General features: G+C 40.0%; 1 protein-coding gene across 3 annotated transcripts; it reads right to left on the reverse strand.

Annotated features, from left to right (window-relative positions):
- Positions 1–2245: 2245 nt before the first annotated feature.
- Positions 2246–18952, reverse strand: LOC143028388 (DNA polymerase eta-like). Of its 3 annotated transcripts, none has more exons than XM_076190382.1 (10): positions 18817–18952; positions 15420–15604; positions 15120–15254; positions 12722–12939; positions 12165–12382; positions 11588–11811; positions 11307–11430; positions 11029–11094; positions 8572–8744; positions 2246–4360 (listed from the first exon to the last, which is right to left on the reverse strand). In XM_076190382.1, exons 2-10 carry the CDS (start codon positions 15545–15547, stop codon positions 2587–2589), a joined length of 3060 nt encoding a protein of 1019 aa, XP_076046497.1. In that variant the 5' UTR covers positions 15548–15604; positions 18817–18952; the 3' UTR covers positions 2246–2586. The 3 variants fall into 3 exon arrangements, with proteins under 3 accessions (XP_076046497.1, XP_076046498.1, XP_076046496.1); XM_076190383.1 differs by having other exon boundaries at positions 18808–18940; XM_076190381.1 differs by lacking the exon at positions 18817–18952 and adding an exon at positions 18039–18378.
- Positions 18953–22045: the final 3093 nt, after the last annotated feature.

The raw sequence follows: 22045 nt of genomic DNA on the forward strand, positions 1-22045 counted from the left end.
GTATTGGACTCGTGATCGACAGCCACTACCCTCCAGGAAGAGAGCTCAGAGCTCATATATGACCGATCTATGGGTAAAGCTGTGACCTTACACGCACACCCAACTACCCGCCCACGAGAGTTGAAGTAACGACTCGCAGCGCAGCGATACTGAAACGACTTCAGTCCTGGGCGGGGTTCGAACCTGTTCACGTTGTCGAAGAAAAACCACTCGAGCTGCCCCGTTCGACGACTCAGTGAAAATTTAGTTCAATACAGTTCTCGACATCTGAATTATTTGTCTATTTACTTACCTGTTTTGCAAAGTCGCCGATACAGTGATAAGAGTTAATAGAATTGTTTTAACCCTTCGGCGATGTCCCTGTCAGCTGAATAAAATCACTTGACGCCAATATCTTCCCTGAAGTGACGTTTCATGGTTACAGCGTCGTCCCAATATCGCCATTGGCAATGTTATCAACAATGGAAATATGAGGACCACAATGGAAATAAGCTTACGTTCTTTTTTTGTGTTATCCTCGGCAATTGTAATTATTATTTCGAACTATGTGTTTTTTTCATTATCTACCCTCAATGTATATTGATTCAATGCCAAATAAAATAATTATTATTAACAACAACGACGACAACAACATCGTCCCAATATCGCCACCGGCAATATTATCAACAACGACGACAACAGCATTATTTCTGACAGAGATAGAAATCCGTAGATCAATTTATTAATTTGGAAGAAACCGAAAAAATATACAATCACATGCAAACCTTATTGTACAAGCAGAAATAAAACTGTGAAAGTAAACATTACATTTCTATCTGATTTTCCCAGATCCCGACCAATGATGCAGGTCAACTTCTGCAGACTCCAATTTCTCACCCCAAGCATCATCACAAAGTCCGACTAATTTCAAATTTGTACCTACGTCATATGAAAGACGCCAGTCTTAACTTAAACTGTCATACCTATAATGTAATTATCGTATTCCAGAAGGGAGAAGTTTATTTTATTTTGCAAGAGACTCAGCACTACACACACACACAATTCTTACCACAAACAGAATACAACTGTCTCATTTTGGATAAAATAAAATAATAGAAAATGACATCCTGTTATCCCTCTTACACACACACACACTTCTTTGCAGATGATGCAAATCTACTAAAGAATAAGTACAGAGGAAGATTGTAAATCACTACAAAAAGACTTTGATAAAGTCTGGGAATGAAGTCAAAAGTGTGAAGTGAACTTCAACATCAAGATATGTAGAATAATGGAATTTGGAAAAAGTAAAAATAGAATATCAGGACAATATAAAATTGGTACAAAGGTAGTTGCGGCCTTGGCCTTGCTGTGGATGTACTGTGTCTTGCGACACTGCTTCTGACCCAGGGCGGTGGGCAGGGTTCAGGGATGACCCGTCATCCAGGAGGTGCTCAGATGAAAGGAAGGGTGGGAGGGGTGTGGAGTGTATTTAGGGATGAAATGGGTGGGAGTGTTTTTATGCCTTTCCTTTTGTGGCTACCTCCCTTGGAAGGGGGAAAAAGCCTTGGTATATGTATGTATGTACAAAGGAAGTTAAAAAATTTAACTCTGAAAGAGACCTAGGAGTAATTATCAGCAATGACATGGCACCAGACAAACATATCAACAAAATAGTTGGAGAAATATTCAATTCACTAAGATTAATGAAAGTGGATGAAGAAATGGTAAAGAAAATATTGGTTACATTGATAAGACCAAGATCGGAGTATGCTGTGACACTATGGACACCCACTAAAAAGAATATAAAGAAATTAGAGAGTGGTGGATATCCAGAATAAATTGGATGAGGTAACAGTAAGTGCAAAAACTATACAAGAATCTAAGAACAAACTTGATGCTGAAAAATACAAAGATGGGTTACTATAAGCATAGCTTTCTTCCCGTAAAATGCAACTAGGTAAATACACACATTTACCTTCTACCAAGGGACTTCAATACAAGATGAAACTTCCTGTGATGAAATACCACAATCCAATGAACATTTACCCAATGATGGCACAAAATGGTATGGGAGGAGATTTCCAACCCTTATAAGGAGGTTAGAATCCCTTGGAATATAGTGAGGATGCTGATATGCCAAGTGAAGATGTGACAGGGAAATGATCCTCGTTTACATCTGTTCATGAGGACCATCATGTGTGGACATCCACTGTTGGTTACATTGAATTGAATGATGCAGGGTACTGAAACCAGTTTCTTAGAAGTAAAGTCTTTAATATGAAGTGCTAAAATCTCATTGTGAGAACATCGTTGTTAAATATTCTAATGACTAAAAATACATTCTAAAAACAATAAATAAGAATAAAAGGTAATTAATTATGATTTGGTTTTACATCACAAACACCCCTTCTCAGATTGAGCTCAGGCAGTTCCTCCTTACAAAGGATTTTTTGAAGCTGGGAATCTAATGTAGTAGTCTTACTAAACTTTCCTGCCATTTGGCAGTTTCAAACCACTTCCACACCTAATCTCTTACCCAGGTAGCAACACCCTCAACTACTTGACCACCAAGCATCACTACATAATTATACTTCACTATATTCATCATCTTTTCACAAGAAATATGTCTAGCTTTTTCATCCTTTTATCAGCGCCCCCTCTCTTGTTAGGGCGACCCCTTTTCTTCCCAAATACAACCTTACCAGGCTGTCGATAAGATAGATTACTATTACTTCCGTTCTCTCCTATTCTGTTACACCTTTCTGTTCCCTCATTACGAAAATCTTTCTGTAGTTTCTCTGCTACATGGAAGTCGAGATGTTCAGCGAACTCAAATGCCCAAACTTTTTCATTGCACTGATCACACGTAAACATGTCTTCCTCGCTTCTTTCTATAATCTGTTCTTCTGAATGACCTACACTCTTTTCAGCATTATGAACATCAATATCACTCTTACATACTAATCCTTCGGTATTTCTGTGACTTGAGGTGGTTGGTTCTTCAGTACCAACTGCTTGCAAGGCATTAATTGCAGTCTTCTTTGCAATAGAAGCAAGATCTACATTCTTACTTTGGCAGTCATCTGTTGACATTTGAAGCTTTTTCTCTGATTGAGGGCTATTGATTGTACGAGATATTTCATTTTTAGGAGGGCTCTCCACAACATATTTCCATATTCCATCTTTCTTTATAGCCTTTCTGCCTTCTATTTTAGCCCTATGTAGCATCATTGCTTTCTCAATTTCCTTTCTCATTTGTATGGGCAAAAGTGGCAGTACACTTTCATCAATTTCATCAATATTTGGGAACAATTCCCCCACAGTGACTCTATCATGACTTTCTTTTTCAATACGACATTTTTCCATGGGTTTAGCACAATCACTTTTTTCTCCGTTTTCTTTCTGCGGAATTCCAACATCTGCAATAAATGTCTCAACTTTTTCATCATCATTTGAATCACTGTCTCTAACGGTAGAATTCTCAGCATTGACAAGTTCCTTATCACCCACCTCATCACTCGTATTTCCTGAAACTTTTGAACCCCTTTCCTTTGCACTTGAACTATCAGAGCCACAACTCCCAAACATATCTGGACTCACATTGGCTTCTGCACATTCTTGGGAACGGTAACTTGAATCAACATCGGTAGATGCTTCATACATCCAATCATCACCACTTTCAGATCCACTTTCTATCACAAACTCCTTTTCCTCCTCACCACGTGTAGTAGCTTCTTCAATTTTGTTTATATTCCCTTCACTCTCCTCACGATTCAGCTCATCAACAAGTGCATCTAATTGACTTTCTTCATTTTCGTCAACATCCCAATCGTCACCAGATTTATTCCCATTCTCTTCATTGTCCACTTCAGTATCACTACTCTCACTCACTACTTCCACGTCACTTACTACTTCACAAGTGTTAGTGACAGTACAGTCCTCCTTTTTTGAAAGATCGTGGCTGTTCTCCTTTTCAGCTGAACCTGCATCAATGTTCTTCCTTAACATGAAATTCTTGAAAAATGAATTAGTGGGTTTTGCTGTACCCTGGGGTAATGTTGACACAGGAGAAACAGATGTCTTTACTTCCAAATTTCTTTCTTCATGGTGCTCAGACAGTTTTTGTGTAGATGTCTCCATTATTCTCTGCTTCTCAAACATTTTCTCAAGTTGACTGGTCTTATTAATTCTCCTCCAGACCTCTTTACTCTTAGTATCACCTTTCTTGTCACTGTTAACTATGGTATCTGTAGATCCTGACTCAGGCTTTGAAACTTGTGCTATTTTCTTGAACATGTCTTGGATGTTGTTACAAGAGAATGATAAACAGTCTTCAAATTTTCCAGCCGAGAGTCCAATATGTTTTATACTTGGTTTCCTGTGGAAAGAAAACCACATGGTTACTATTAGATTTAAACAAAAATTAATAAAGTCCTGCATACTATACATAACTTCACAAGGCTACCTCCCTTACAAGGGAGAAAGAGTCTTTTGGTATGTGTGTGTGTGTATATATACATATATATATATATTTTGTTTTCTTTCAATAAGTTCTTTTCTAGTAAAAGAGGTATGGAAGGCAGATGTGGAGAGAGTGAACATGAAGGGACGTCCTAGGATGAGGTGGATGGATGGGGTGAAGGGGGCTTTGGGGAAGAGGGGAATGTCTGTTGAGGAAGGACGGGAGAGGACAGAAGACAGGGGTGAATGGAGAATGGTTGTATATGGATGATGTTGTGATTGCATGAGGTGGAATGGGCAGGGGGATGGGGGGTGAGGTAGTATGTGTGAGCAAAGTTTGTCGCAGCCCAAAGGGATTTCTCCCCGTCTTCTCCTTTTATGCATGGGGGGACGGAGAGGGGGGTCGCCGATTTATTGAAGCGGCCGTGCTGTGTCTTGCGACACTGCTTCTGACCCAGGGCAGTGGACAAGGTGCAGGGATGACCCATCATCCAGGAGGTGCTAAGATGAGAGGGAGGGTGGAGGGATCTGGAATGGATTCAGGGATGGAATAGGTGGGAATGTTTTTATGCCTTTTCCTTTTTGGCTACCTCCCTTGTAAGGGGGAAAAAGCCATGGTATATGTATGTATGTATAAAAAATTTCTTTCAATAAGTTCTTTTCTTGAAGTGGGTGTATACTTAAGACTTGGACACATCCTTATACACAGAAAAGGCCTTTTGGTATATGTATGTATAAGTCCCGCAGAAACTGTTACTGCCCAATTTTTTCATTTACAATTATCTTTACTATTTTATTTGCCAAGAAGCCAAGAAAAGAGGGAGGGAGGGGTGGTGAATGAGAGTGAAGTATGTGAGGATGAAATGGGTGGGAGTGGATTTATGCCTTTGACTTTGGCTACCTCCCTTAAAAGGGGGGATGGGGGGTGAGGTAGTATGTGTGAGCAAATTGTGACTCAGCCCGAAGGGATTTCTCCCCGTCTTCTCCTTTATGCATGGGGGGTCCCCGATTTAATGAAGCAGCCTTGCTGTGGATGTGCTGCGTCTTGCAACACTGCTTCTGTCCCAGGGTAGTGGACAAGGTGCAGGGATGACCCGTCATCCAGGAGGTGCTAAGATGAGAGGGAGGGTGGAGGGGTGTGGAGTGTATTCAGGGATGGAATGGGTGGGAATGATTTTATGCCTTTTCATTTTTGGCTACCTCCCTTGTAAGGGGGAAAAAGCCTTGGTGTAAAGGATTACAAAGGATTACAAAGGCGAAGCATGCCGACAGGAGACCTTTTGGTCCATATCTAGGTTGGATGCAAAAAAAATCATAATAATGATAAATAAATTAATAAATATATGAATAAATAAAAACTATAATAATGTAAATAATAAATAAAATACAAAAATAAATGCATAGGTAGTTAAATAATAAACAAACATGTGAATAGTTAATAATAATAAATTGACATATAACTAATAATGAGAATCAAGCAAATAATAATAAACAGACAAATGATAACAAAACAAACAAATAATATAATATAAATGATAGTCATTACAGCATCTTATTTAGATGTTTATCTAAATGATTCTTTACCTTCAAACTGAACTACATTGCACTGCCTCTAAAGGAAGTTTATTCCATTCATTAACTACACAGCTGGCATAGTTGTTTAAGCATAACATCATCTAAGAAACATGGAGCTAATTATATGTCATCTGAAGTAAAACATTTTTTTTTTTCATAACCATAAAAAATAAACTGGTTTTGCAATAAATAATAATATATAAAAGTCACCATAAAAAAAACAAAAAAAAAACATCTTGCCTTCATTCTGACGATTACCTAGCTATTAGTGAGTAGTACATCTACCCTCTTACTGTTATGTGCTGTGAAAATGTGATATCCAAAATCACACACCATGACAAATAGGAATTGTGATTCCTCTGAACTTAAAAGTCCATGGCCAACGTATATGTATGTATGTATCCCTATACCATATACCTGCAACAAATTCCATGACACCTATCTATCAACCCTGTCATGTGCCTTCTCCAAATTCACGAAAACCTAAAAGATATTTTTAGTCTCTGTCATGAACTTCTTACACATCTGCCTTATTAGAATTTTTTTTATCTGAGCATACACTTCAAACACTCAAGACAGTACCAGCACAGACAGGCCTGACTACAGAAACAAACTGCTCCAGATGCAACCATCACATAGAGGGCACAAAACACCTCATTTTACACTTTCCCATCCTAGCTATATTCATACATACATACATATACCAAGGCTTTTTCCCCCTTCCAAGGGGGGTAGCCAAAAAGAAAAAGGCATAAAATCATTCCCACCCATTCCATCCCTGAATACACTCCACACCCCTCCACCCTCCCTCTTATCTTAGCACCTCCTGAATGACGGGTCATTCCTGCACCTTGTCCACTGCCCTGGGTCAGAAGCTATACTCAGACAACAATAAAATATTTCTTCCTTGAATGACTCCTCTCAAGTGGAAGTCGTGAATCTCCTGGAGGGCAAGAGGAGGGGGGTGGAGACAGGGAGATAGAAAGAGAGAGTGAGGAAAAAAGAGGAATGGAAAGAATGGGGAGGGAGGGAAAAAGAGGGAGACAGAAAGAGACAAAAAGGGAAAAGAGAAAGAATGAATGAAAGAGAAAGAAAAAGAAGCAAGAGAGAAAGCAAACAAATAACATACATACATATGTATATACCAAAGGCTTTTTCCCCCTTACAAGGGAGGTAGCCAAAAAACAAATGCATAGAAAATTGTCAATCTACATAAGCAGGGCTTCTTCCCCTTTATAAGAGGGGTAGCCAAGTCAAAGGCATCCACCCACTCCCACCCACCACCCCCTTCCTCCTTCTCGTCTTAGCTCCTTGTGGATGACGGGTCATCCCTGTCTCCTGCCCACTGCCTGGGTTGGAAGCAATACAGCAAGACACAGCACATCCTCAATACTCAGTGACCCCCCTCTCCATCTCCTCATGCGGAAAATAGAGAAGACGGGGGTAAATCCTTTTGGGCTGTGTCAAAATATCATCCATATACAACCATTCTCCACTTACCCCTATCCCCAACCTTCTCTCTAATTAAAATAAATAAATAAATAGATAAAATAAATAAATACCAATCCTTTAATTTTTTCAGGTAATTAAGTTTGTGCTCTATATGGGTCTTATATTTGTCAAACAGATTTAATAAATCTACAAATCTTGCGGTGCTGCTTCTGACCCAGGACAGTACACAAGATGCAGGGATGACTTGTCATACATCATCCAGGAGGAGCCAAGATAAGAGGGAGGTAAGAAGATGGAGGGGAATGGAGTATGTTGGAGATGGAATGGGTGGGAGTGGTTTTTATACCTTTGTTTTTTGGCTACCTCCCTTATAAAGGGGGAAAAAAGCCTTTGGTATATGTATGTACAATATAAATGTTCTATTGGTAAGGTAGAATGCATACAAAAGTGGTATTGAAGAGACAAGCTCGATAAAGGAGATCTTTAAAGAGGGCAGCAGACAGGAGGGATAAAAGTTGATATCAATTTGCATTCTTGTGTGACTTCTCCAGTCACCATGTGACGCTGGTCCATAAAGGCGCCGTAGAGTCCCCATTGTATGTATATATGTAAATTTGTGCTCTACATGGGTTTTATATAAATCAAATAGATTGAATAAATTCACAAATCTTACAAATCTTACAAATTTACAAATCTTACAAATCTTGTATATGGATGATGTTGTGACTGCATGGGGAGAAATGGGCGGGGGGGTGGGGTAGTGTGTGTGAGTGAGTTTTGACGCAGCCCGAAGGGATTTCTCCCCGTCCTCTCCTTATATGCAAGGGGGGACGGAGAGGGGGGGTCGCCGATTAAATGAAGCGGCCTTGCTGTGGATGTGCTGTGTCCTGCGACACTGCTTCTGACCCAGGGCGGTGGGCAGGGTGCAGGGATGACCCGTCATCCAGGAGGTGCTCAGATGAGAGGAAGGGTGGGAGGGGTGTGGAGTGTATTTAGGGATGAAATGGGTGGGAGTGTTTTTATGCCTTTCCCTTTTTGGCTACCTCCCTTGGAAGGGGGAAAAAGCCTTGGTATATGTATGTATGTATGTACAAATCTTACCATGCTGAATCCTTTGGTGATGCTTCGTTGGTATGATTGATAAGCGAAATTCCAAGAAGACTTATCTTCTCTGCACTATAGCTGGGCAACGGACATGACCGGGAAAGGGAAACATATTTTTCATCTCCATCTTGTCGTATTGAGACTGTTATGGTTTTAGCTTTACGCTTATTCTGAAAGGAGTAATAAAATAGAGTATTTACCTTATAAACAGCTTATATGACAAGAAAAATTGTATTGTATACATACATACAAACGAATCTTTCCCTCCTGTATGAGAGATGGCACCACTACATACACATTTAAATCCATTTCATGCCCCTCCCTTCTCAGCATCTCATAGACAAAAAGGTTATCCAACCTCACCATTGTTCAGATTGAAGGCAATGCAGCAAGACACAGCACTTCTACTGCAAAACCCAAGAGCCAAAGCTGATTTAATGATGCGGCCTTGATGTGGATGAGCTGTGTTTTGCAACACTGCTTCTGACCCAGGGAAGTGAGCAAGATGCAGAGATGACCTGTCATCCAGGAGGACCCAAGATAAGAGGGAGAGGTGGTGGTGGATGGGAGTGGAGTGTGTGGGGATGGAATGGGTGGGAGTGGATTTTATGCCTTGTTTTTGGCTACCTCCCTTTTAAGGAGGAAAAAGCCTTTGGTATTTGTATGTATGCTTCCTTATATGGTGATCCCCAACCTTACCTACTCAAAATAACTAACGGAACAAGAAAAACATCCCCTTGGGCCATGTCATGTTTTCATCCGTTCACTATCTTCTGCCATTTACTCCTCTCTTTTGTACTATCTACCCTGCTCCACAGTCATTCTCTTTTCATCCAAGCCCACCTTTACCTCATCCATCCACCTAATCCTTGGTCTTTCTATCAGGTTCCCTCTATCTGCATTTGCTTCCCATACTCTCTTTTACTGGTCTTTCATCACCCTTCCCCATGCCTAAACAGCCTCAGAACTCTTTGATCCACCCTATCCAACTTCTCTCTACCCCCCCTTTCTGCCTTACCTCTACATTTCTCATTCTATGCACAGAGACAATGAATGGGTGTTGGTTGGGTGTACAATGAACAAAAGGTGGTTGTATACCTTGAATAAGCCACCCCCCATTCACAAGGGGGAATGGGCCTTTTGATGTATATAAATTTGTGTGTGTACATGTATGTATGTATGTATGTATGTATATATATATATATATATATATATATATATATATAAATGTATCTTTCATTTTTTAGGAATGTCCCCTTTTGGGGCTACAGGTAGTAGGACTCCTAATCCCATCCCCCGTCCCTTTTTTGTCGCCTTTTACGACTCAAGTGGAAATACTTTGTGGCAGTATTCTTTTGCCCACACCACAGGGTAGTTAGGCGAAAAAAGGAAATTGATAATCAGAGAAATGGTACAGGACAGTAACAAGGGGGTTGGGGGACAGCATAACAGAGGGACAGTCGTAGTATAAAAGTGTCATCATTTCTCTATGTACAGAGTTTTCCTCTATCACAGAAAAAATGGTGTGTGGCTCTGGTCCGTAGGGGCGCCCCATATAGACCCTAAAGTATCAACTGCACGCTACTTTGCCACAATAACATGCAGCCAATACCCCAGACGGGGAAGGGTTGTGTATAGATGAGACTGTGATGCATGAGGGGGAGTGGGTGGGGGATGGGAGGTGAGGAAGTATGTATGAGAAAAAAAAATTGACACAGCCCGAAGGGATTTCTCCCTGTCTTCTCCTTTTCTGCATGAGGGGACGGAGAGGGGGGGTTGCCGAATTTATGAAGCGGCCTTGCTGTGGATGTGCTGTGTCTTGCGACACTGCTTCTGACCCAGGGCAGTGGACAGGATGCAGGGATGTCCTGTCATCTGGAGGAGGTGCCAAGATAGGAGGGAGGGAGGAGGGTGGAGGGGAGTGGAATATATGGGAAATGAAATGGGTGGGAGTGGTTTCTATGCCTTTTTCTTTTTGGCTACCACCCATGTAAGGGGGAAAAAGCCTTTGGTATATGTATGTATGTATATATGTGTATATATATATATATATATATATATATATATGTATATATATATATATGTATATATGTGTGTGTATACATATATATATATATATGTATGCATTCCATTTATAAGTATAATAAAGTTAAGATAACAGAAACTTACAAGAGAAGAAGCTGGATACCATGAACATATCACATTAATGCTGAAATTCTAAACTTCTTTTCCAAAAATTTTAGTTACTTATTCTAAACTTCTTTTCCAAAAATTTTAGTTACTTATGTACATATATAGGGGGATGGGAGGTGAGGAAGTATGTATGAGGAAAAAAAAATTGACGCAGCCCGAAGGGATTTCTCCCCGTCTTCTCCTTTTCCGCATGCGGGGACATCATGACCATCAAGTTCTAATGTAACAGTGGAACGAAACTTAAACCAAACCATAACTTACGGCATTTTGATCAGCCTCGAGTCTTTCCTGCAACTCGTCAGCTAGACTTCGCATCCATTTACTGACCTGTCATGATTGATATTAAATGAATTACAGTCACATCCATATTACACTACTTCAGAAACTGCCTGCTGCATGGTAGCATCAGCAGGAACAAATATACGATTATAAATGTCAATATTTAAAGCTGTGACAACCAGACAATAAATACTATATGTCTAACAAGGAAAAATTAGCAGAAGAGTCGTGTATCTTCACAATATGACTTCATACAATACCTTCTCTTTGGTTGTAAGGGCTTCTTTGCCTTGGAAATTCTTTCCACAGCCAATACTTTTTGGTAATTGACGAGAAACCACTGTATCATGATCTATGCCTTTTCCTAAATTATATAGCCATCGGCTATAGAATCAAAATATCAATATGAAACCAGGTTGTAGAATATAAAACAGAATTAGGGAGAACATTTTTGGTCAAAATTAGATTTAACAAATTAACAGCAAAATTTGTATTTACATCAATATCAGATGAATTCTTTTAAGGAGTAAAGAATACCTACGATGTTTTGTCATCATACATTCCTTGTAACTCTCTAAAAGTGAGTTTGGCTAGATCTGCCATTGTGGTGCATCCCATGTGTTCCACTAATGAATCGCCCAACTTTCCACCGAGATTTCGAATTTTGGATACATGCAACCCTTTCCAGAGCTGCGGCACTTGGCTCTGGGGCATAACCGTCTGCTGATTGGGTTTGTGAATACCACAAGACAATTTTCCTAGCATCTGGAGGAATAAAGAAATAACACGTTACAAAATTTTAAACAAAAGTCTGTAGTATAAAAAACCCAAATAAATAAATAAAATGAATAAAAAATAAAATAAAATAAAATAAAAAATCCGATATTTTCAGTGACCTTAAGCCTTATCACTCGCCAACACTTATTGATTCTTTCCGCTTCCCACCTTCAAAATTAATCTAATGATAACAAGATTATATATCAATACGCCAAGATTATATATCGATAAGCCAAGTGGCTTCTTTCCCCTTACAAAGGGAGTAGCCAACCAAGGCATCCACTCACTCTCATCCATCATCCATTTGTTTTGAGCAAGAACACACCAAGATCATTACTTACCTTGTTATGAGCAATCCCTGCTGAGCATTTGAATCCTGTTCTGGCAAATATTTCTGCTCTTACTTCCTCAAAAGTGGCTGCAGCTACAGCGAGCCTGAAGTCATCCCAAGATGGATGATCCGAAGTAATATCTTTCAAATACGTACCACATTCGATGGAACACTGCTCGTCCTGGTAGAGAGCTCTGAGCCAATCTATTACACCCTGTCGCCTTATGTCTGCAACCAATAAGAAATAGTTATGAATACTGTATCAGAGGACTGAACTTTTACTTACTCTTAATTGCTACTGAATTATGTACATATACATACATACATATACCAAGGCTTTTTCCCCCTTACTAGGGAGGTAGCCAAAAAGGAAAAGGCATAAAATCATTCCCACCCATTCCATCCCTGAAAACACTCCACATTTATGCCCAGGACATAAACCCACCTTGGGAATTGGTGGTGTTTTATGTTCGAGCCAATTCCCGAAGTAGGCTTATGTCCTGAGCCCAAAAGTCCACACTAGTAGCAGTCATCAAGTGTGGGATTAAGAGATCAAGGTGTACTTACCTTCTTTATTTTCTTCTTCACTTCCTTCCAAGTTATCAAACCCAGATATCCAGGTTGATTTAAAAATAGATTTATCTATCAAATATTCATCCATTTTGGCTATTCGTTCAAGCACAGCTGATGTCATGTCAATGTAAGCTTCATCAATACTTGCACGTTCAACACAATCACTGTACTCACAGAGAACAGTAATAACTTCACGTCCTGCATTTCGATATCTATAACAAACACCAAATTAGAAAAATAGAAAGAATCCAGAGAGCAGCCACAAAAATGGCCCCTGCACTTGCAAACTTGTCATATGAGGAGAAATTGGCTAAATTGGAGTTACCAACTTTGGAGCAAAGAGAGGGAGGTGACCTACTGACATCTACAAAATCATGAAGGGCACAGAAATACTTGATAGAGAGGACTTGTTAATCTGGGACAAGAGAAACACAAGAGGACATGGAAAGAAAATAAAAAAAATATAGCTACAGAAGAAATCTGAAGAAAAACAGTTTTCCACAGAGTGGTGGCCACTTGGAACAAACTGGATGAAAAAATAGTGTGAGCAAAAACCATTCATGAGTTTAAGAGCAAACTAGACACAGCAAGATACAAAGGCGGGACCCCACGATTGTAGCTCCCCTTCCCGCAAAAAACAACTAGGTAAATATGACATCATAATTACATTGCATAATAAATAGCTATATCATAAAGTAAGTGCTCAGATGAGAGGGAGGGTGGGAGGGGTGTGGAGTGTATTTAGGGATGAAATGGGTGGGAGTGTTTTTATGCCTTTCCCTTTTTGGCTACCTCCCTTGGAAGGGGGAAAAAGCCTTGGTATATGTATGTAGGTATAAAGTAAGTCAACATGTAAACAAAAATTCTTGTATAACTATCTCAGCAAAGAAAATACATACATACATATACAAGACTTTTTCTCCCCTTACAAGGGAGGTAGCCAAAAACAAAGGTATAAAGTCCACTACCACCCATTCTATCCCTACATACTTCAATTTTGAAAAAGAGAACACAGTACCCAAAGAAACTCTTGCAACAACCTATCCTATATATTGCAGATGCTAGATGTTGTGTTGGCAAGTGGCAGTACTGACAACCAGGAGAAGATAGAGAACCTGAATGAAAAGACCTGGATGGCTACCGGCTACAAGGGCATCATTCAACTCCCACCTCCATATGGAGATGTAGTGCCTTGGTCTCTAGATCAAGCCCAAAAATTAACTCTATCCTGCCTATTACTCCTAGACCCTCTTATGCCTTTACTTTTTTTTAGGAATGTCCCCTGTGGGGCTACAAGGAGAAAGATGCCTGGTCCCAATCCCCGTCCCTTTCTTCTCGCCTCTTACGATCCAAGTGGAATGATTTTATGCCTTTTCCTTTTTGGCTACCTCCCTTGTAAAGGGGAAAAAGTCCTTGGTATATGTATGTATGCCTATTACTTCACATCCACCTACCTCCCTCTCTTTTATTGTCAACTTTTCACATATGGAGGTCAGTGCTCTGGCATCCACATTCCTACACCTCCTGCTAGTAAGAAACTGACCAGGTCCATATACATCCCACAAGCACAAAAAAATATAAATTACTCAGACACATCCATCAAGTGCAACATGTGCTACACATTGGTCCATGTCACATGCACTCACGCTGGTCCACGTCACATGTGCACCCACACTGGCCCACACAAACCAATACAAAAAAAGCTGGATTTGCAGTCACCATACATCAACACAGACACAAAACATTCTAGCAAATAAATATACTCTAAACATGAAATAAACATCAATGTTTAACATCAACATCAATGTCTAACAACACAATATACACTCTATAAAATATTTGTGGGAAAACCTGTTCCAGCCATGGCATTCCTCAGAGACGGGACTGCTTGGCCAGACAGTCTAAGGAACAACAACAATACCCCACACTAACAATCCCTTGACAACAACACAATATTTCTTCCATGAGTGACATATGGGTCTTACTGGTGGTCAGTGCTGGTTACCTGGTAGCCATGGGTGTCCTGCAAGAGATCAGGGGCAATAGACTGAAGGACTACCCATATTCACTGAATAAGATACATGACAATTAGGGAAGACAAGACTCAACAAAAAGGTTGACTCACACCCTTCTCCAATAAAACAAAAGAAACCAAACAAACACTAATGGACAACACAACTGAAAGTCACCATCCAAAAGCTAATAAAGAAAACAACTTATATATGGACCAACTGTATAGTATACGAATGGCGAAGATCCATTCTAATACAATAACAATGTAGATAGTTGTGACACCTTATCAAGTGTCTATACCACACTAATATTTCATTAATATAATATTTCCTTCTTTTATATATCCTTCTCATTAAAGACAAAAAATAATATGCCTTACTTGGTTAGGTCAGCCTTCCCTCTATTAACAGGCACCTGTACCAACTGTATTTCAGGGCATTTGGCCCGAGCTTCATCACCACGCATTCCACGTTTAACACCAAATGCTCGGGCCTCATAATTCACTGCTATGATCCTGAAAATGTACATAAAAAAATAAACAAATAAATAAACAACACATTATCTTAGCAAATTATGAGAAAACTAACAGACAAAACCATATCTACTCACTCTATTCACCAATAGAAAATTAGGTTACTTTCACCAAGAACTCTTCCTAAGCTGTAAAATTAGGACTCACCCTCCTCCTTTCCAGGAATTATACTGAACCACTGCTGCAGGAACTCCTCTGATATGTGGATTGTCACGCTCTTCTACCTGCACGTAAAAGCAATCCATGTCCAACAACACCACAATTCTTTCCGTCATTTTGTCTGGCTTCTTTAACTTCTTCTAAAGATTAACTTCCCAAGCTCACATACACATCTGTAAATAAAATCCCTATCAGTTTTCAATTAACCTTTGTCTTAAAAGTAATAAAGAAAATAATTTCATGTGCAATCATATACTTTGCAACATACAATGAACACAATAACACAGGGTGATTTTTGCATTCATTTTCTTAACAAAATCCTGCGTTTCAAATATGCCGGAAAATATGCATCACTCTGTCATCTCCCTACTGAATGACTGCTTACATATATTGCAGCAAAGTTGGGTAACTGTGGGCAAGAGTCAAGGATAATTCCTTTTTTCCTATAGGTTTGCTTGTATGGTGTGCATTTATATATCATGATTGTAATCTGGAACCTATAATTTCTGGAATAAGTTACTTGATTAAATCTGTTCTTATCTATATCAGTGTTGTCTGAAAGCATAAGTTATACAGATGGGAAGAAGGTTACGGGTGTACGAGATCTAATAGTCAAAATGGCTTATTGGGTGTTCCTGACAATATTTTTTGCACAAGTTTTTTAGTGTGGACCTAAGAGTGAAATAAAAGTCTGTTGCATGGGTTGATAGTACACTGTGAGGCCCTTGTTGGCTTGTTTATTGTAAAGGATGCCAACATGAAATGGCACGCCATAAACAGACATGGATTTGAAGTGGAAGGAAATATGGATGACCTAAGAGTGGATTTTGTGAATTAATCTGTGGCAGGAATGGAGTGTGGAAACAGCTTCTAGAATATTGTGTGAGACAAAGATGGTTTTATAGGGTGAGGGGAGGGAAGCTGATCATGAGGTGGGAGGCAGCAAGAATTGCAGTTTGACAAAAAAGAAAAAGTGAAAGTGAAAGGGGAGGATCCTAGTTCTGTTACTGTGGGAAGAGTACTATTGTATCACTCTGTCATCTCCCTACTGCCCATTTTCAAAATCTATCAATACCTTCATTCCATCTGGAGGGCATGGTAGTGTCCAGACCAGGCTAAGGATCACCACCAACTTCAATTGTACATATTATCCCTACATTTTCACACAAGGACAGCTGACAACCATCTGCTCTCCTTCTACTATTATCAACTTACAGTTTGACAACTTCTTCCCTTAGAGGACTGTTGCCAGCCACTATGGGTTTGCAACTATTTTGCCAGAGAAACTCAAGGTAACAATGGTAAATCTAAAGAAGTGCACACCTAAACACTATAGCAATACAAAATGAAATATTAATTTTGTAAACCATTCTTGGCAGAAATCAATGACAAAAAAAAAAAAAAAACTTGCTAAAAGCAAATACACTATAGAATGGGTTGCAACAATAGGCTTGAGATACCACGTTATTATCTGTCCAGTCCTGTCAATGTCAGTTTGATGATACCGATGACTATGTTGTGTGCCAGGTATTCTCCTACTCCAAGTGACGTCATATTTTATAAACAGTGGTATGGAGTTGAGCTTCATGCTTTTTTTGAAGTTACTCCTCTTCATCCTGCAGTCCAATAGAATGCCATGACCAGCCGTCAACATCCCTGGTGATGATGACCCTGATGACCTCTAGCATTACAGATACCACATTATTAAATGCAGGTTAGATTAGATTAGATGAATTTATCATACTTTAATTTTTTCATCTTTCTCAAGTATCAAAGCAAAGATTAAGATGTCATCTCAGGCACTTGTCACAACTCCATTTGTAATTTTGTTAGTGTATCACTTTGAGCAACTTTTTCCGTCATTGATTTTCAATGAGAAAGACATATATTACCTTGATATAAAATCATTTACAAAAGTAATATTCAATTTTCTATTCCTATATCATTTCGGTGTGCACTCCTAAAAATTTACCTGTTTTCTAAATTCTAAATTCATGTTCAAAAACTTATTTCAATGTCACTAAGGAGGGTCTTCAGACAATTTATGGTTTCACACAACCAACGATTTTGATATGTGGCTTATGTGTTTCTGGTGGGAGATGTTGTGATATGAACGATGGTGTACATCATTTCTGTCGCAAATGCGTATTTACAAGTGATTAAACATTGAAGTTATGCACTTATGCCTACATCTCCCCAACAATTTGGGGGGACCTGTGGGAAATCAGGTCTTCTCCATGTTTTAATCGCAAAAAAATTTACTCTGTTGTGTTAAGTATCAGAGGGGCAAAGCTGAAGGAAGAAATTATGTGACATGTCAGTGAAGAGGACCTTCAGGATTCCTGTGATCATTTGAACAATTATTGACAATTATTATCATATCAATTCTAATTTTAACCATGCAGTAGTATGTATAACAGCAAACAAGCTTATAAACTTTTCCAAAAATAATACGCATCAACATTGTCATTTATCATTGATAAAAAAATAAGGTTGATAATCAATATTGAATATTGCTTTCTCTTGGCCTTGCGCCCGAAAATCAAGCATCACCAATCATCATCATGCAATTATTATTATCATATAAAGGCCTGAACAAACACTTACCATGGCACATATGTCATATCTAATGAATGTCAATATTTTTTCTTCCGCTTAGCCCGTACATCACACTGACATCACATCTGAATCTGAATGTTATTTAAAAATGACGCATCTATGAGTATTTATATTCAAATTGTGTAACACTTTTGTTTCACTCCTTGCATGTAGCAACACGTAAGTTTGTCAATGTACCGCTTTTCTATAGTTATCATTTGTTTCGTTGCCAGTATCACCACCGTACAACTAGATATGCCTAATGAAAACCATAATCATGTCTCGACACCTAGTTATGCTTCCCGAATAACTAACATGAAGAAAGTTTTCGTTTATCCCGATTTTCAAGAGTAAACAAATGTTCGAAAACGATATGACAGTGACTGGCACTGGCTTCAACTCACCTTACGGGCCACTATTCTGTAACATTTGGCTCTATTAGAGCATATCTAAAGTATAGCTGCATTAATTTTTGGAATTTTTGTACCTTAAAAAGTATTTCAAGTGGTAAGAGTTACGTTTTATAGTAACTTATTTCCAATACTAAACCAACAAGATCGAAACAGGAGTTTAGGCGCCAACTTGAGAATATTCGTACACACCGTTGTTTCTCTTCGCATCTTTTCTACACTTGAAAACAAAATCAGTAATTACAAACACGATAGTTCATACATGTAATTTTGGGTGTTTTTGAAGTCTATATTTTTATGTGTAATTACCATAAGGAATAGTTTTGTCTATAAATCAGGTAATTGTAATGTATTTCGTGGTCATATACTTAATTTACTTGAGGGCTTTCCTGTGGTGGTCCACCGCTTTTGCCAGCACGGTTATCTTTCTTCAGGAGGGTAATCTGGTCTGGCACTTAGCTGGGGGCTGCCTTGCAATACAGTGCGTAGCCAGGTATAGGAGGCTCAACAAGTAGTGTCCTTAGGTTTTTGTCTAACTCGTTATTGAATTTGTGGGCGACGTTGTCAGATAATATTATCTTTCTATCAGTATGAACTGACAAAGTCATTATCATGGGTACCAAATCAGAATAACTCTCAGTAAAAGATTGGATTGCCTAATTGATCGGAGGGGGGGTGGTGCGCCCAATCATCACGTATGTTGTAAACAACCTACTAGATAAAGGAGATTAAAACAGCAACAGACCTATTAGTCCCTTCGGAGGCTGCTTGCAAATTGAAACGGGGTGTAAAACAGTGGAAACTGATAAAAAATATACTAGCATAATTTAAGTGTATAAGCCAATAGGCCTTAGAGAACAAGGATCAGCCTGTAGATGCCTCCACCCCCACCCCCTCCTTCTCGCAACTGCCCGCGCGTGACACAGTGCGTGTGCATGTTTCAATTTCAATAAAATTCAATTTCAATTTAGCAGTTTATTCAACAAAATATTACACATTACATTTGCATGTTGAAGATGCTCATAAATACATACATATAAACATTAATTTGTTGAAAAGGAGAGAGCGGAAGCTGAATAGCTTATAAAATGCTCTCCATTAAGTTTATATATAATTTTTTTTTTCACAGAGAAGTAATTTTATCACAAAGATATTAAAAGTAATAGGGGTGCTACTATAGCGTGAGGTCTACCACAATATAGTGGAAGATCTACCACACTATGGCGTGAGGTCTACTATACTATAGCGCGAGGTCTACCACACTATAGTGTGAGGTCTACCACAATATAGTGGGAGATCTACCGCACTATAGCGTGAGGTCTACCACACTATAGCGCGAGGTCTACCACACTATAGCGTGAGGTCTACCACACTATAGCGTGAGGTCTACCACACTATAGCGTGAGGTCTACCACACTACAGCGTGAGGTCTACCACACTATAGCGTGAGGTCTACCACACTACAGCATGAGGTCTACCATACTATAGCCTGAGGTCTACCATTTCCATACATTTTAGCGATAAACACACATTTTGTACATATCCTAGGAATGACTTAGATAATTGCATTTCTGTTTACATTCATATTAAAGGAAGAAATGTAAAAATAAAGATATTATATATTTCCATACGTTTATTCTAGTGATACACACTTTGTGTACCTTCTAAGAATGACACTATTAGGTTAGGTTAAGTCAGGTCACGTGGACAGGTCACGTTTTTTATGTATTTGGACAGGACACATGTTTATTGGACAGGTGCGGGGAGCATCCCGGAAGAACGCGGGTCACGTGATAGACTTCAGGCTTCACCTGGGTAGGCGACATATGGCAGTAGACCTCACGCTATAGTAGTACCATAATAGTAATTGTATATACATATAGCTACAAAGTAATGTCGTAACACATTCGTAAATTTCAACAAGAACCCACTGTGTTGGATAAGAAGAAATAAAATAGATGATATCCATATATTTCGATCACGGACTGTGATCCCCTTCAGTGGAATACAGAGTAGTGGAACAAAAGGCATGTATTATATACAGAGAAAGAAGAAGTAACATGGGCAGGGCTCAAGTGGCGTCTAATGCTTTGCGGGGCAAATCACCCATCTTCACTAAAGATGGTAATAATTTTATTACTTCTTATCCAACACAGTGGGTTCTTGTTGAAAAGTATATACATATTTTTTTTTCTGAAAGCGAACAGGAGTGGTAGACAGGGGCTCTTTTCTCCCTCCCTCTTCGGTGACCCCCCTCCCCACTCCCACAAAAAAATCCGTCCTCTTCCTCCCCATTCCCGCAATACCCATCCTCCTCTTCCTCCCTCCCACCCCTCCTCACCCCCACGTCTCCTCCTCCCCTTCTCTCCCTTCCTCACCCTACGTCTCCTCCTCTCCCCTCCCACTCTATGCCATCTCCCTTTTCTCCTTCCTATTCTTATCCCACCCATCCTTCCACACCCCACTCCTCCCCCTCCCCTCCTCCTTTGCATCACGGCGAGAACTAAAACTCTTGTGGTGGAATATAAACAGCCTGGTTGGCAAGATCCACGTACTACAGGCTGCTGCCCAGGCCACAAGGGACGTGGATGTAGCCCTCCTGTAGGAGACCAATTGGCTGGTCAATCGACTGGTCCGGGCTGGTGGATGCTAGGTATACTGTACAACCTGTAGCAAGTGGTCACTCACTCGTCATGTCGATTCGGGCGAAGATTCCAGGTGAACCCGTACCCGCCGTGCCTTGCGGAGAACGAGAATAGACCTTGGCTGCCAGATTCACCTTTCTCCTGTACAACATATCGTCCTCCAGACAGTGAACCAGCACTTGGGGGTGGGGGGAGGGGATGATCTCCATAGCCGGCCATGAACCCACACTCATCGCCGGGGACTTTAATGCACATCACCCTCATCTTCCGATCCCTCAGGCAACGCAATCCAACAGGGCACATCCTGGCAACACTTCTGGGGGAGATACCTGACATTAGTCTATTGAACTCAGGGGATGATACTCACACAAACTGGATAATGAAATAGTACAGTATGCGCAAAAACCATTCATGAGTTTAAAAGCAAACTAGACACTGCGAGATACAAAGGCGGGACGCCATGAGCATAGCTCCCCTTCCTGCAAAATACAACTAGGTAAATGTAAATACACCTTGGGAGGGCGCCTAAACCTCACTATGCTCTCCACTTGCATGGTTCATCGTGCTCACTGGATAGTGGACTCACAGCTCACTAGCGACCATTTTGCCCTCACCTTGGTGCTGGAATACAAGGAAGGCCAATTGAACCCTTTTCAGTAGGCACTAGACCACTGGTGGTTATATGTGTCATGATTTCTTTACAATTCTCAATTCTGTACATTCTTTCATGTTTACATACATACATATACCAAGGCTTTTTCCCCCTTCCAAGGGAGGTAGCCAAAAAGGGAAAGGCATAAAAACACTCCCACCCATTTCATCCCCAAATACACTCCACACCCCTCCCACCCTCCCTCTCATCTGAGCACCTCCTGGATGACGGGTCATCCCTGCACCCTGCCCACCGCCCTGGGTCAGAAGCAGTGTCGCAAGACACAGCACATCCACAGCAAGGCCGCTT

This window comes from Oratosquilla oratoria, chromosome 9 (assembly GCF_046742065.1).
Source record: "Oratosquilla oratoria isolate Oo_2021 chromosome 9, ASM4674206v1, whole genome shotgun sequence".
NCBI classification, from domain to species: Eukaryota; Metazoa; Arthropoda; class Malacostraca; order Stomatopoda; family Squillidae; genus Oratosquilla; species Oratosquilla oratoria.